The sequence below is a fragment of the Gigantopelta aegis genome, chromosome 14 (genome assembly GCF_016097555.1).
Source record: "Gigantopelta aegis isolate Gae_Host chromosome 14, Gae_host_genome, whole genome shotgun sequence".
Lineage (NCBI taxonomy): Eukaryota > Metazoa > Mollusca > Gastropoda > Neomphalida > Peltospiridae > Gigantopelta > Gigantopelta aegis.
This window is the reverse complement of record NC_054712.1, coordinates 27107779-27124575: the sequence shown is the minus strand read 5'-3', so window position 1 is coordinate 27124575 and position 16797 is coordinate 27107779. Positions and strand designations below refer to the sequence as shown.

Sequence of the window (16797 nt, the reverse complement as noted above, 5' to 3'; positions counted from 1 at the left end):
AATAAAGGTTAATTGTGATTTCTTTTTAAAACGTCCATTGTCAAGTACATTTTCTGCAAACGTTCCTTCGAATCATTGCATAAATATATTATGGCGTCAGGTGTTTTCGATGGGATAATCGAAAGATATTAACCAACTGAGAAAGATAGGTTTTTTTTAAATTAGGAAAGATGTTTATAATAATAGATCATTCATGGTGGGGTTTTTTCCAATACGAGTTTTATGCCAACTCGTTATGTCTGAAAACCAATTCGTGAAAATACAGTTTTTACACATCACTAGTTGAATTAATAATCGTAATCGAAATCTCCCATCTCCATGAAATAGCCGCTATTTTGTGGGTGCATGTAAAAGTATTTACTGTATTTTTGCAATTAACATTTCAATAACATGTTGTTTTGAAAATATATTTCTGACTGTTTTGTTCATATGATGTTGCAAAGTGGTGACGTGACACGACGCGTGACGCCTTTTGATATATTGGCATCACCATGACGTATAAAATGTCACGTGACAGCTAAACGTTTGACGCGAGTACCGGTGTGATACACCTCTTTTCATCTCATATGTGTTTCATTCCTGCAAGTCACAGATTACTAGTGCATTTATTACAGAAGAAAATTATTTTGAAATTTTCAACTAGATTGATGTGCTATTTTGCGCAATTCATGTAAGTATTTTTGCAACTGCTAATATAAGTTACAGAATTGCGATTGGTTATCGTAAGATGCACATTGCATTAACCTACAGCCCCGGGCACGTGCGTCTTGTTATATCTTCTCGTGTACCTCCGGCCAGATATTAAATGTCACCAGTGCTGTCATTGGACGAGGTCTCTCGGACATGGAACTATATTTCGCTTTCTGACGTACACAGTTGTTCGTCGAAAGAGAACTAAGTTTATTAGAGAGTAGTTTATTTGTGCACGGTGCCCTGGGAAAGATTACCATATATGAATGGCCGACTCACATCGATGAGTCACACACGGAGAACCATAAACGTCAAAATTAAAATTACAGAAGGTAGATCCGCACTCTCTTAAAAATTAATGTATGTTTTTAATTTGTGTTTTTTAATGTTAGATTTTCTTTTGCTTAACCATGCCACTAGAGTACATTGATTAATTAATCATTGGCTGTTGGATGTCAGATGTTTGATAACTCTGACGTAAGTCTTTAGATAAAACCTGCTATTCTACGTTTTTCTATTAGCAGCAAGTTGAGAGTTTGACAAAAGCACCTTTTCACAGACATGGCAGCACATACCATGGCCTTTTCTTTTTCATAAAACGTTTTAGTTTTAGTTACGTATGCAATTTTACAAATAAGCAAAATAACAAAAACTGATTGCTATGGTATAAACGTTGTTGTCTAGCACCTGATAGATAGGCTAGCACATATCTGGCCCAGTGTTTAGACCACCCCTCCACGTTTGGCCTCGAACTGCATCATTTTAATGGTGTCCCTCTCTCGTATTCAGTACCACTTGAACAGTCATTGCGTCCGGACTCATGTGTATTACCCGTCTTCACCATCACGAGGTCCTGTATTGACTAGCGCATTCCTCGATAATTATGTCTTAGAGCATGTCAGCTGAAAGTTGTTTAAGACTGTTTAATAATACAAAATTAATGTTCTACCTTGCCTACATTTATATGCCAATTAAACCTAAGCCACTAAGTAACGAAATGCTTGTTAAACGTAAGCCTAAATATTACTACTATTATTACTACTACTACTGCTACTGCTAGTACTATTACACTACTACTACTACTACTACTACTACTACTACTACTACTACTACTACTACTACTGCTGCTATAACTATTACTACTACTACTACTACTATTATTACCATTACTATTTCCATTTCTACCATAACTACTACTACTGTTTACTTCTACTACTACTACGACTACTACTACTACCACCACTACTACTATTATTACTGCTACACTTGTTACTACTACAACTACTACTACTGCTACTGCTACTGCTACTACTGATGATGATGATGATGATACTACTACTACTGTTACTCCAACTAGGACTATTGCTGTAACATCAATTACAACTTATGACTTTGGTGTTACTAATAGTAACTCATGTACACGAACTCAATAATGTTGTGGTAGTGGTGGTGGTGGTGGTGATGATGATGATGATGATGATGATGATATAGCCGAAAAAGATAAAATACAATCAGTGTTATTTTCATTCATGAAATAACATTTGTAATATATTTACTCGAAGTGAAATACAATTTTATATTTACTGGCAGTGCAATAAGTTGTTAATAAGAGGAAACCTAGTTAATTTGAAACTAATGTACATTGCAACAACAGAATAAGAATGAATGAATGTTTAACGACACTCCAGCACGAAAAATACATCGGCTATTGGGTGTTAAACTATGGTAATGCAAACAAATAAAGTGATGATCAACATTAATATAAAAATTCAAGACTTAAATAAAAACAGTGTAAAGAACTGTGCAAAAATACAAATATCACAGATAGATACTGACTTTTACTCAAAATTTCAATTGTATCTCGAAGAAAACAAGGGGATTTGTGCTGTATTGGTATTTCTCAAAGAGAATGTTACACCCCTGCACCACGGTGAGGTTACAGCACGCGCAGGGGTGCAACAACAGATAACTCAGTACCAGAGATATAATTTAAATTCATAACATGCCCTCATCCCTCCCAAATCATCAGTAGTTATGGCCTATTTAATTAATGGGGGCCTGCTTAACCCATATTTATTATAAGGACGCAATAGTGATATTGTTTTCCTTTGTTTTTGTTGTTGTTATTTTGCATGTTTTGCAATACATATCCTTGGTAGTTAACCTTTCAGTACCTGCCCTAAATTTCATTGACGTAATAACACCCCAAAAGATGACGTAAATTTGCTCACGTGTTACGTCAGCTACACCGATCGTGACGAAAGTGCGGAACTTGTATTCTTGCGCCTGACGTACGAGGGACATTAACTGGGCGAGCTAAATTAAGCCCTTTACACACGACACTGCTCTGTCGGCCGTCCATTCATGATTCTTCTTTCCTGGGGCACTGGCTACAAAATGGAATCACTTAGTTGGCAGTGGATGGCGTCCATAACAGACGACATTTGTTGCACTTCTTTCAAGCGAGTGGATATTCAGGGGCGTCATTCTGCGAAAGATCTCGTGCACAAATCGTTGCCCGTGGTCGTTGTAGGAGTTTGATTGGAGGCGGTGGTGTTTGATGTCAACTGTTTCTGGCGTTATCACTGTCACGGAATATGCGATAGGCCTACGGTTGAGATGGGGGGGACTGTGTGTGTGTGTGGGGGGGGGGGGGGGGGGTAGTGAGAAGAAGCTTAATCAGACTAGCAGACCCCAAGGCTGTTGCAATTAATACTGAATAACAAATATATCAAAATACTCCACCCTACCTACCCATTACACGAGATAAACAACTGTCTCATTTAGAATGTACAAATTGGTCAGGTGGGGGGGGGGGGGGGGGGGGGGGGTTACTGCTATGTAAATGCTGGTACCTGTAACTTAAAATACACTGCTTATTTATCAGCTTATGATGGTGTTTACCTAACATGTAGGGTGTTTTAATGTATTCATAATTTACATCGTTTGTTTGTGATAAATACTGGTTATAATAATGTAATAATATAATCGTTCGCACACAGTGTACAGCGTTAAAATCGCAGTGAGTAAAGATGTAGAGAATTGATTAAAGTCGTTCGCCCTAGTTGACAAGTTAATACCTACCTTTTTTTTTGAAATGGGGTGGGGGAGGGGGGGGGGGTCTTCTTTTTTCTCTCTTTTATTTTTATTTTTTTTTGTATTTTTTTTTTGAAACGGTCGGAATAGCCAGGATCTCGTTTGTAACTAGAAACCGTAAAGCTGTCGATTGACCGTAATACCTACCGGAACCAGTTTAGTTGCCTTCATATTCAATGGATTGACGTCTCTCAGCGACCTGGGTCGATTGCACTTTTTACTGTTACTGTTACTTCATTTTAAAGTGCCATATTCAGTCGCCTTTTGAAGCCCTTGTCAGGTCAAAATCTTAAAAGCTACGTGTTTGATCCCACTATGGGGGAAACATTGAGAAAAATTATCTTTTATAAGAAAACACTTGGCTTAAGATTTAAAAATAGTTTTGTTTTACTGCCTAATACGCTGAGTATTGTAGGCCGTGGCATGTTCTATCGTCTTAGATAAGTTGCATTTAAACGCACAGCATCACCATTATCCATCTTATTATAGTCCTTCTGTAAAACAATTCATTCCTGTCACCAATATGAAGACAGTTGGCGAATATGCCTTTCCACATTTGGTCGGTGGGTCCATTGGGTTATTTCTCGTTCCAGCCAGTACACCACGACTGGTATATCAAAGACTTTGTTATGTGATATCCTGTCTGTGGGGTGATGCATATAAAAGATCCCTTGCTACTAATGGAAAAATGTAGCGGGTTTCCTCTCTAAGACTATGTCAAAATTACTAAATATTTGACATCCAATAGCCGATGATAATTAATCAATGTGCTCCAGTAGTGCCGTTAAACAAACTTCTTCTTTTTTCCCACATTTGCGATTGTTTAATGGTTTATATGTTGTCTGCTGTCATAAACTTTATTTTGTTTAACGACACCGCTGGAGCATATTGATTTATTAATCATCGGCTATTGGATTTTCAAATATTGAGTAACTTTGACATTTTAGATTTAGAGAGGAAACCCGATACACTTTTCCGTTATTAGCAAGGAATCTTTTATATGCACCATCCTACAGACATAATAGCACATACCACAGCCTTTGAAATAGGCTCGACCAATCGAGTCATGCTTCCCCGGAAAAAAATATTTTTTAAAAAGAAGAAAATTTTGCTTCAGCAGGAAGGGGTTTCGACCCCCGATACCCATCCCTGAACACGCGCCTGTTACCATGTGTTTTACATCTAATAGCCAGTGATTTAGTATGTTTATCAAAGTGTCGTTAAACGAACATGCTTTCATATCATAAACTTAACCTTAGGCATTATTGTGAAGTCAACCTGACATTTCTGTCGACATTTTCTCTCTGTCCTTTGTCGCCCCCTGAATAGGCAACAATACTTCAGATAAATGTTTTTCTCAGGAACAGGCTAGATTAAATTTGTTTTGTTTTTCTTTAGTTTTTCTTTATTTGTTTTTGTTTTGTTTATTTGTGTAGGCCTATGTGTTTGTTAGTTGTTAATTTGTTAAATTTGAATGTCATGAAATTATATAATATGTTAACTGCCAACGATGTTTACCAACAAATCAAAATTTTCCTTGATGCCAAGAGCAGCTTTGAAGGTTAACATATTTATTTGCAATCAATGTTTTGTTGTAAATATGTCGACGTCAGTAGTAACCTGATTTTATCCTAGAACAGACCACATCATATTAATATGTTCGAGTCATGCAGCGTTCATCTTTTCTCTTCTTTTGTCTTTTCTTTTCTTCTTTATAAAAAAATAAAAAAATAAATAAATCGCTTTAAACTGAGAATTGGTTGTCAGCTTTTGATCTGATTTGAAGTTTTGCTTGCATAATGTTTTTGTTTTAAGTAGATTGAATTTAATTTTATACAGGCTATTTAACTATACTGTTCATGTATTTATGAATAAACTGAATTGAATTGAATTGAATTCATTTCAAACGTGTATGGCATCCTACATTTACATATATCAACACAGTCCACATATTATGTAGTTGTAGACGATGGGTCTTCTAAAGGTCCATGCGGCGCGTGCGTGCGGTCCGAATGTTGCGTCTGATCAATGAGTCTGCGGCTTGCGTGTTGGGTTTATACACCACATGGGATTGGTTTCCTTGCAGCTTGCGCATACGTTTTACAGATGCACGCATCGCACACATCCAGTCTAGACGCCGTCATTAACACTATTGTTTGTTTCTTTTGTTTTTTATTATTATTATTATTATTATTGGCGGACCGCACCCGCGCACCGCATCCAGTCTATATGAGCCTCAAATTGTCGGACTTTGACAATTACCACATGGCTGCAGCTCTCATATTGGTTATTACGTGTAGGCTACTTTTATTATTTAGTTCATGTATATATGTGCCTATATTCAACGAGGAGGGACTAGGATACGAACCCAGTACCGACCAGTCCTAAAGCCGGTGGTTAAACCAATACTGCACCATTTGATACTATTCCTAACAGTGACACAACGGTAGAGACATTGATGCTGTACGTTAATGATGACAATGTGGAAACGCCCTTAAATATATAATGTCAAATGACACCCAGAAGTGCATTTTAAGATGTGTCGTCTGCTTAATTGAAGAATTGACAATGGGAAGATGGGAGGGGGGGGGGGAGGGGGGAGGGGTTCATGGATCAATGACGCAAGCGCAAATCATTTGAGACTACCGGCCGACGATGGAAAGTAATTTCAAGGTGGATCTTATTCAATTAAGCCGAAGGAATAGGATACCCATGAACTGTTCTGTTCGAATGGCCATCAGCTTGTGACGTCACATATTGAACCGTGGCAGCGATTGGAATAAAAGTCCACGAGAAAACCGACTAATGTCGGTCGCCCGGGAACTGCCCTTGATCGTGCAATAATGACAAAAGTCCAATTTGTTGTACTTTCAATGTTGTTATTTTTTGTTGTCTTCCTTGTTGGTGTGTGTCTTTGTCCTTTTTGTTCCACCTCGTTACCTAACAGGTTGAAAGAGACTTATTAGCAGCTGCTATTTAAACTATATCCAAAATAGAAAACAATTACAAGTGAAAAACACGATCTCTATGTGTGCGCGCGTGTGCACCATGTGTATATCTGGTATTGTAATGAACCAAGACGCACATGCATGCACGCATACACACATGTAACCTCCACAAACATACCTAGCCAACCTCCCTTTTGTTCCTTCTCTAGTCTTTCTTTCTGTATTCTCTCTCTCTCTCTCTCTCTCTCTCTCTCTCTCTCTCTCTCTCTCTCTCTCTCTCTCTCTCTCTCTCTCTCTCTCTCTCTCTCTCTCTCTCTCTTACATGGATTACAACTAATTTTGCAAGTATAACGATGGAAATACATGGTAATTAGATCTCAGGTTAGCACATTTTGCCCGAATTTGAGGTTTTGCTCTAGCACTAAAGGGGCAGTCCCCCCCCCCCCCCCCCAATCTTGTACGCTTATGCTCTCGCACACATACTCGATTTTGTTTATATAAACATTTGATATCTTTTTCAGAATTATTCATGAGGGTGGATTTACGACGGAAGATAACAAGCAGTACAAACCAGTGGTCTACAGCAACACAATACAGTCCCTTGTGGCTATCATCCGAGCCATGGGCACTCTAAACATTCCCTTTGGGGACAATGAAAGAGAGGTGAGTATTTTCAGTTGATTTCCTTTGACCGATTTCGTCCAATTGGACTTTAATAACTTGAAGGGTTTCAGCTTAGACCTCAGTCACACGTGCTGGAATTTTTAGCAGGAATGGGTCTAGACTGTGGTAAGCGAAGTTTATAGTCGGGTCGAGTCGTGCTCCCCTGGAAAATCTGTTGATATATAAGAAAATTTGCTTCAGTTTTCGAACCCCGAAACCCTCCCCCTGCACACGTGCATGGACCTAGGCGTCGGTAGCGAGTGTGAAGAGCAGTCAGTGTTGAACATCTTCTACAAATCGAAAGATTATGCATTCCTCCCATGTTGAAACACGCATGAATATATATAATTGCCCCCCCCCCCCCCCCCCCCCCCGACACACACACACACCTCCAGTTGCTGACATATTTTGACAAAACCCCAACGGACATAACCCCAGAGAGACAAAGCCACAACCTCTTATTTCAAATGTGGATAAAACCGCAACGGATACATTGACCAACACCTTCCAGAAATTCTTGAACAGTTTTACATGCATGATGCCGGTCATTACACAGATTGTTGATGACGGCTATGCGATGGTATTTTAGAGGTAGATGCAGCAATTGGTGTAGCCAGGATTTTGTACCGGGGGTAGTGGCATCTACACATGTTTTGTGGAGAATATAAAAGGTTGTGGGAGGAAAATAGAGGTGTGATTGGGAAGTTGTGGCACCAGTGCTTCCTTGGAAGGAAGGTAGGAAGGAAGGAAATGTTTTATTTACGGTTATATGGCGTCAGACATATAGTTAAGAACCACACAGATATTGAGAGAGGAAACCCGCTGTCTATTAGCAGCAAGGGATTTTTTATGTGCACCATCCCACAGACATGATAGTACATACCATGACCTTTTGTTTTTACACCAGTTATGGAGCACTGGCTGGAACGAGAAATAGCCCAATGGGTCCACCGGCTGGGATTGATCCTAGACCGACCGCGCATCAAGCGAACGCTTTACCTCTGCGCTACGTCCCGCCCCAATGCTTCCTTGGATACACGAGTGGAATGCAGACACATTAGAGAGGTTTCTCCAGTTCTTCAGTTTTGGCTTTAGGTCTTTGACCTGACTACTAAATTCTGATTCCAAATTCTGCCCATCTCAAACTCACCCTCCCCCTCCCGTCCCGAACGGGACTTAGTCCGGGACTGGGAGGGGGAGGGTAAGTTTAGTCGTTTTTATAGGGGCCCGTATAAAGAGTTCTCACACTAGACAGGTTTCGCAAACACACCATTACTGTTACGGATACCGAGAGCTTTATCATTTAATTTACAAAATGTTGTGCATATGTGAATTTTTGTTTAAAATTAACAATTAATAAAGGTATGTCCCTCGATGCACCTAATCAGAAAGGGAAAGGTAGAAAGAAGGGTTGTGTGTGTGTGTGTGTGTGTGTGTGTGTGTGTGTGTGTGTGTAAACAAATATTGTCAATGCAGGAGGTTTCATTTTGATTATTCTCAATACTACATTACCATCTGATCCGTGGAGACTCGCTGGAATGGAATAGTCAATTCAACTGGATCACCCTTACCTCTTTATATCCTCTTTAAAAATATATTTATGTAGTTATTAGAAATAACTGGTTTGAAAGAAAATCCACCCACCAATGTTTGCCATGCTTCCTCCTTGATGCACGGTCGGTCTGGGATCGATCCCCGACTGGTATGTGTTATCCTGTCTGTGGGATGGTACATATAAAAGATCCCTTTCTGCTAATTGAAAAGAGTAGTCCATGAAGTGGCAACAGCGGGTTTCCTCTCTCAATATCTGTGTGGTCCTTAACCATATAACCGTAAATAAAATGTGTTAAGTGCGTCGTTAAATAAAACATTTCCTATCGTATCCTAACCGTGAAGTTTTACTTAGCCCAGCGGTGAACTGGTTTCTAGAATACGTTTGTGTTTATCAAACCTTGAACTAAGATATTGCTTTTCAAGATGACAATCCGCTGCAAGTGTAATTTATTCTCAGTTTGATTAGACATGCTGAACTGACAAATTTTCCTGAACTTCCGTCATATCCTCACAATATCCAGTGGATTATGTTAAGCTGATGTGCAAAATCGATTGTTCTGCATCTAGCCTACCTACCATAAACACAAATCGGAATTTTTTTTCGCTAAATATGTCAGTATTTTCCGCCATATTTCAACATTAGCGTGTATCTGAGTTAATCTGAGTTCAAAAGAAAAAGAAAAAAAAAGAAGGGGGGGGGGGGGGGGTAAGAAAAGAAAGATAGATAAATGTCAACATGTATAGTTGATAAGCATGGTGCGCGTGTTTCTTGTTGGAAATGACAGCAGACAACTTGCCGTCGATGTCGGCCATTCGTCAGCAGAAATGGCAGCAGATACACTGGAAGCTGAATGCACTGGAGGAAGAGAAATATTGGACGCACTTGGTGATCGATATGAACCCGTGAAAACTGAATGGAACCCAGCGAATATGATTAGTGTAGTGTTCAGTCTTGGCGAGGTGGTTGGTCATTGCCCGGCTACTGTCAGATCGTTCCAGAGCCTGGAGAAATCGAGCATTGGATTTCCTCGGTCTAGAACTGTGGTTTGGGCGTTAGCGGTTTTCGAGAAATAAAAAATGTCAGGGACGGGTCTACGACTTGCCAAACGGGATGAAGGGAGCCTTGAGAAATCGAGCATTGGATTTCCTCGGGTCTAGAACTGGTTTGAGCGTTAATGATTTGTGAGAAATTAAAAACAAATGTCATGGACAGATCTAAGACCTTCCAAAGGGGATGAAGGGCGCTTTGGGAAATCGAGCATTGGCTTTCCTAGGTCTAGTAGAACTGTTGTTTGGGAGTTACCGGTTTTCAAGAAATAAGAAATGTCAGGGACGAGTGTAAGACCTTCCAAAGGGGATGAAGAGGGCTTTGATAAATCGAGCATTGGCTTTCCTAGGTCTAGTAGAACTGTTGTTTGGGAGTTACCGGTTTTCAAGAAATAAAAAATGTCAAGGATGGATCTAAGACCTTCCAAAGGGGATGAAGAGGGCTTTGATAAATCGAGCATTGCTTTTCCTAGGTCTAGTAGAACTGTGTTTTTGACGTTAGCGATTTTCGAGAAATATAAAATGTCAGGGACGGGTCTAGAACCTGACAAACGGGATGAAAGAGATATTGAGAAATCGAACATTGGCTTTCGTCGGGTCTAGAACTGTGGTTTGGGCGTTAGTGGTTTTCGAGAAATAAAAATGTCAGGGTTGGGTCTTGGAGGACCTGCCAAACGTGACGAAGGGGGCATGCTGCACTATGATTAAAATGGTTTCTCATGTCTTCTGGAGTGAAGTTAAAGGGACATACCCTAGTTTCAGCCCATGAAAATGCACACTAAGTTTAGTAAATATACAAACCTGCAACACATTTGGATAAAGTTACAACTGAGTGAAACATGAGTTTGTGACTTTGAAATGGTGAAATACTCTCTAAAAATAGACTAAAACTCGACTTCATAACTGTTACTTCTCAGATGCATGCACATTTTTAAACATATGAGAAATGCATTTTCTGATATTAAAAACACCAGGATCACCAAAAACACTTTGAATGTACGGAAATAGATAATATAAACAATAAAATCTAAGTAAAGTATGATTTCAGTTACCAAAAACGGCTCTAATAGTAAAAAATATGCCTTGGTGTTTAAAAACTAGGGTATGTCCCTTTAACTTTTCTGACAAATCAAGGGCGGATGACGACCTCACCAACTTCAGGCCTATAATTCCCCGGTACTGGATCTGAATCTGGAGAGTATGATACCAGTGAAAAAAACGAAATACTCTGAAACGAATATGACAAAACACTCCGCGTCTGTGTTGGCGCCAACTATAGATCTAGCAGCAGACGACACTGAACATATTATTATTATTAATACACCGCCAGACTCTGCAGACCAAAACCCAGCTTCGGTGTGTTTTAGGTTCCAGGCGGATATAGGCTGACAAGTATCAAAATAAACTACATTTTCAGTGTCGACTTAAAGACAAGTTCGTACGACTGTTGACCTTTTAAATGGACCAACACAATATTTCCTGAAAATATATACATTAAATCTGCCCAGAAAAATTCGTTATGCAACCAACTACATAGTCGTCATATCTCACCTGTTATCGATTTTGGTATACGTAATTGAATTATGGCTGTGTAGCTATCAATTAGACAAAAATAACCTAGTTCATATTTTGTTAACGTTAGCTGTATAAACTGTCTGCAAAACGGAATACACACAGCATGTATTTGAAGTCACGTAAATCCGTGAGATTCGACCTTTAGAAGGTCTACTGCAACGCATTCCTGCCTTTAAAGGCAGTGAAAAGTTTGCCCTTAAGAAGTTAAAATATATTATATGAAACATATTATACCCTAAGTATGAAAATATCAAAATCGCCCTGAAATGACCCCTGCTCTTAAGTTCAATCCTCTACATCATCACCACCACCACCACCATCATCATCATCAGGGTATTGTCTATGTTACGACTGTGAGTTTCTTCTTCGTGGTATCGACGACCTTGACAAGCTGTAGGACGTTTATACACAAGAGGGTGTATAAACCTGCCCACTGAAAAGAATCCATCTCATTTTATTCACACGTTAAAGACAGAATATTAAATTCGGGTGATAGGGTGTGCACTCTAACACTCTCTCACGTTTGACATCTCAATTAAGTGCCAGGTAGCTATCGTGAATAATTACATTAATCGTTCATATAGCTCTGCGATGGGTCATAGAATGAATCGTCCTCGTTTGACTGTAGTACCCCACGGCTCGTACACCAAAAGTATTGATATGTACTCTCCAATCTATAGGGGAAAGTGCATATAAAAGATCTCCCGGTGCTTTTCGGTAGGCCAGGTCTCGGACGTGTAGTGGTTAAGTCATCGGACCTAAGGCTGGTTGATGCTGGGTTCGTTCCCACCCAGAGCGAATTTAACGACTCAGTGGGCGAGTGTAAGGCCACTATCACTAACAACCAACCACTGTTTTGAACAGATAGCTGAGGCGTGTGCCCAGGACAGCGTGTTTGAACTTATTTGGATATATGCACAAAAATAAGTGTAAGTAAATGAATTAATTTTTGGTAGGAATAGCGTCTGTAGTATTTTTTCTCTTTCTTTCTCTATATTACTCTCTTGCTCTTTGTTTATCTCTCTCTCTCTCTTTCTTTCTCTCTCTCTCTCTCTCTCTCCTTCAATCCTGTCTCTCCATCTCTCTTCTACCTTTCCATCTCTCTCTCTCTCTCTCTCTCTCTCTCTCTCTCTCTCTCTCTCTCCTTCAATCCTGTCTCTCCATCTCTCTTCTACCTTTCATCTCTCTCTCTCTCTCTCTCTCTCTCTCTCTCTCTCTCTCTCTCTCTCTCTCTCATCTTCCTCTCCTTCAATCCTGTCTCTCCATCTCTCTTCTCCCTTTCCATCTCTCTCTCTCTCTCTCTCTCTCTCTCTCTCTCTCTCTCTCTCTCTCTCTCTCTTCATCTTCCTCTCCCTCTCTTTCCTCTCTCTCTCTCTCTCTCTCTCTCTCTCTCTCTCTCTCTCTCTCTCTCTCTCTCTCGCTCTCTCTCTCTCTCCATCAACTAAGACTTAAAGTGTCTATAATACCATATGTTAGACATCAGACACCCTTAGTTTAAATAAAATAATCGGAGATTTCGTCAAACAAATTCTTGTATTCCTTTCTTTTTGCCTTCCACCAGACTCATTATAGTTAACTTGACCTGTGGTAAATACAGTTACTTATTTCCAGGAAGGAGATCTTCTGTAAGACAAAGCTAAATTTTTTTTTTTTTAACATGACACCGTTGTTTTGTCATCGACCTATCGACTTCCTTGTGTGGTGAGATCTCGCCAGAACTGTCAGCCGATAGCGTCGCGATCCCGCTTTATTCCGCAGTTCCTTATAAGGCAATACATAACACTAACGTAAACCTGGCTTCGGCGGTGTCGTGGTTAAGCCATCGGACATAAGGCTGGTAGGTACAGGGTTCGCAGCCTGGTACCGGCTCCCACCCAAAGCGAGTTTTAATGACTCAATGGGTAGGGGTAAGGCTACTACATACTCTTCTCTCTCTCTCTCTCTCTCTCTCTCTCTCTCTCTCTCTCTCTCTCTCTCTCTCTCTCTCTCTCTCTCTCTCTCTCTCTCTCTCCTCTCTCTCACTAACAATTAACAACTAACCCACTGTCCTGGACAGACAGCATAGATTGCTGAGGTGTGTGTGTGCAGTGGTTAGGGTTGTTCCAAAAGTTACCCCATGGAGGAGGAGCATACACGTACGGGACAGGAAGGCAGTGGGTGGCAACTATCCCCCTCAGGGCTGGAACAAAACTTCAAATTCGGGCATAAACAATAGAGATGTTCGGACAAAAATTATGAGCTTGCCTCAAACGTTTTCACCATGTATTTCCATCATTCTACCCACAATACTAGTTGTAATCCGTATAAAAATGCGTAGTGATTCCTTTGCAACTCTATATCTCTGTTTGACCATAATTCTAATAAGAAGAGGTATGGATTTCGGGATTCTATTTTCTGATTGGAAGAGGGGGTGAGATCTAGCACAGTCGGTAGAGCACTTGCCTGGGTGCTTAATTCGTCGAACCTCCTTGGCGGACACACTTGGTGGTTTCCCCAACCAATGATCCACGACTGGTATATCAAAGGCCTATATCAAAGTGCATATAAAAGATCCATTGCTGCAAATGGAATCTCGGTCAGGTGCTCGTATTTAGGAGCTGCTGGTGCGCTCTTGCACCTGCCAGCGCAGGCGGTCCCCTCTCACACCCACCCCAACCCTTTCCTGTCCTGCCTATGACACGCGTGCGCTAAAACAGCTTGCTCTGAGTTTAATAAATACAATAAAAGTACATAGAGATGTACGTCAAATTGATCGGATTTATCTCGTTTCTGTTAATATTTACTTAGTTTTATCATGTACACAGAAGGAATGTGCTAACATCTGTGTGTTGGGGACAGGGATGGAGCAGCAAACGTGTCTTCCGATATCAACGAAATGATAATACTACAATGCAGTTTCACTTTGGGGTCTGCTGTACTATTTCGTCGTCCTCTTCAACTTCGAGTTAACGAAGTTCAACTGTATATATATATATATATATATATATATATATATATATATATATATTCACTGGCGTAAGAAGGTGACAAAAAGTGTGGGGGGGGGGGTGGGGGACACTTTTATATTTACACACTTTTACACTATTTTAAAGCAAATATAAAGCACATGCCCCCCGTGGCCTCCCATTTCCTACACTAGTGATATTATACATTGATAGATGGATGTAGATGTCGTAAATGCAGTCCTCATAAAAGCTGAAAGTGATTCACAGGATAAACCGTGTGTTGTCATAGCATTCGTTTGATTGCATTGTGCAGAGATACAGTTTTGAATATGATAACTATTTTGGGTTTCAAATAGCTGTCATACTTTGATCACCAGAGATAGCGAGCAAGCAAAAACCAAACCAAAACTAACTAAATATGCAAGCAAGAAATTGGATCAAAAAGAGATAACATGCAAGGACGAAAACAGACACGTAAGCAAGGAAAACGAGATAGTAAGCCAAGAAAGAAAATTATCCGATCAAAAAACTAAGCAAACGGAGTTAGCAAGCAAGGAAACAACTATCCAAGCAAGACAGTGTGTGTGTGTGTATGTCTGTGTATGTCTATGCATGTGAGTGTGTGTGTGTATGTCTGTGTATGGGTGTGTGTGTATGTCTGTGCATTTGTGTGTGTGTATGTGTGTGTCTGTCTGTCTGTACATGTGTGTGTGTGTGTGGGTGTATGTTTGTGCATGTGTGTGTGTCTGTGCATGTGTGTATGTATGTGTGTGTGTGTTTGTCTGCATGTGTGTGTGTATGTATGTGTGTGTGTGTCTGTGTGGGTATGTGTGTGTGTGTGTGTGTCTGTCTGTGTGTGTGTGTGTGTATATGTGTGGGTCTCTGTGTGTGTGTGTGTGTGTCTGTCTGTGTGTGTGTATATGTGTGGGTCTCTGTGTGTGTGTGTGTGTGTGTGTGTCTGTCTGTGTGTGTGTGTGTGTGTGTGTATATGTGTGGGTCTGTGTGTGTCTGTGTGTGTCTGTATGTATGTATGTGTGTGTGTGTGTGTGTGTGTGTGTGTGTGTGTATGTGGGTCTGTTTGTGTCTGTGTATGTGTGTGTGTGTGTGTGGGGGGGGGTCTGTGTATGTGTGGGTGGGTGAGTGTGTGTATGTGTGTGTGGGTGGGAGAGATAACAAGCATGCAAGAAAACAAATATCCAAGCAAGAAATTGTGGAAAAGGAATAGCAAGTAAGAAAACAAATATCCAAGCAAAAAACTGGATAAAAAAGAGATAGCAAGCAAGCAAGAAAAAAATATCCAACCAAAAAATTTGGGTGAAAAAGAGATAGCAAGCCAGAAAGAAAACATATCCAAACAAGAAATTGGGGAAAAGAGATAGCAAGCAAAAAAGAAAACAAATATGCGAGCATGAAATTGGGCAAAAATAGATAGCAAGCAAGAAAGTAAACATATCCAAACAAGAAATTGGGGAAAAGAGATAGCAAGCAAAAAAGAAAACAAATATGCAAGCAAGAAATTGGGGAAAAGAAATAGCAAGCAAAAAATAAAAAAAATATGCAAGCAAGAAATTGGGGAAAAGAGATAGCAAGCAAAAAAGAAAACAAATATGCAAGCAAAAAATTGGGCTGAAATGTATAGCAAAGAAAGAAAGAAATGTTTTATTTAACGACGCACTCAACACATTTTATTTACGGTTATATGGCGTCAGTCATATGGTTAAGGACCACACAGATTTTGAGAGGAAACCCGCTGTCGCCACTACATGGGCTACTCTTTCCGATTAGCAGCAAGGGATCTTTTAATTGCGCTTCCTTCCCACAGGCAGGATAGCACAAACCATGGCCTTTGTTGAATCAGTTATGGATCACTGGTCGGTGCAAGTGGTTTACACCTACCCACTGAGCCTTGCGGAGCACTCACTCAGGGTTTGGAGTCGGTATTTGGATTAAAAATACCATGCCTCGACTGGGATCCGAACCCAGTACCTACCAGCCTGTAGACCGATGGCCTAACCACGACGCCACCGAGACCGGTAAGAAATATATAGCAAGCAAAAAAACAAATATCCAAACAAGAATGTAAGCACGCAAGTGATTATATTATGTCAACAAATGGCGGTGCCAGAATTTCCCAGTTCATCTTCGTGGTCGCGTGTTCATATTTTGTTTACACCTCATTAGTGCGACAATACAAAGACTGTTGGCGGAATTGAGACGTTGTGCTGTGGTAAACTAATTCTTACTGCCCGTATTGATCTACATGCTTTTTCAATTTATGT

General features: G+C 40.2%; 1 protein-coding gene across 1 annotated transcript in view; it reads left to right on the top strand.

Moving 5' to 3' along the window:
* The window catches only part of LOC121388675 (guanine nucleotide-binding protein G(o) subunit alpha), an 84512-nt gene that overhangs the window by 32204 nt on the left and 35511 nt on the right, over positions 1–16797 (top strand). The window contains exon 3 of the mRNA XM_041520120.1: positions 7256–7397. Coding sequence (XP_041376054.1) covers positions 7256–7397 — 142 coding nt within the window. The remainder of the gene's footprint in view (positions 1–7255; positions 7398–16797) is intronic.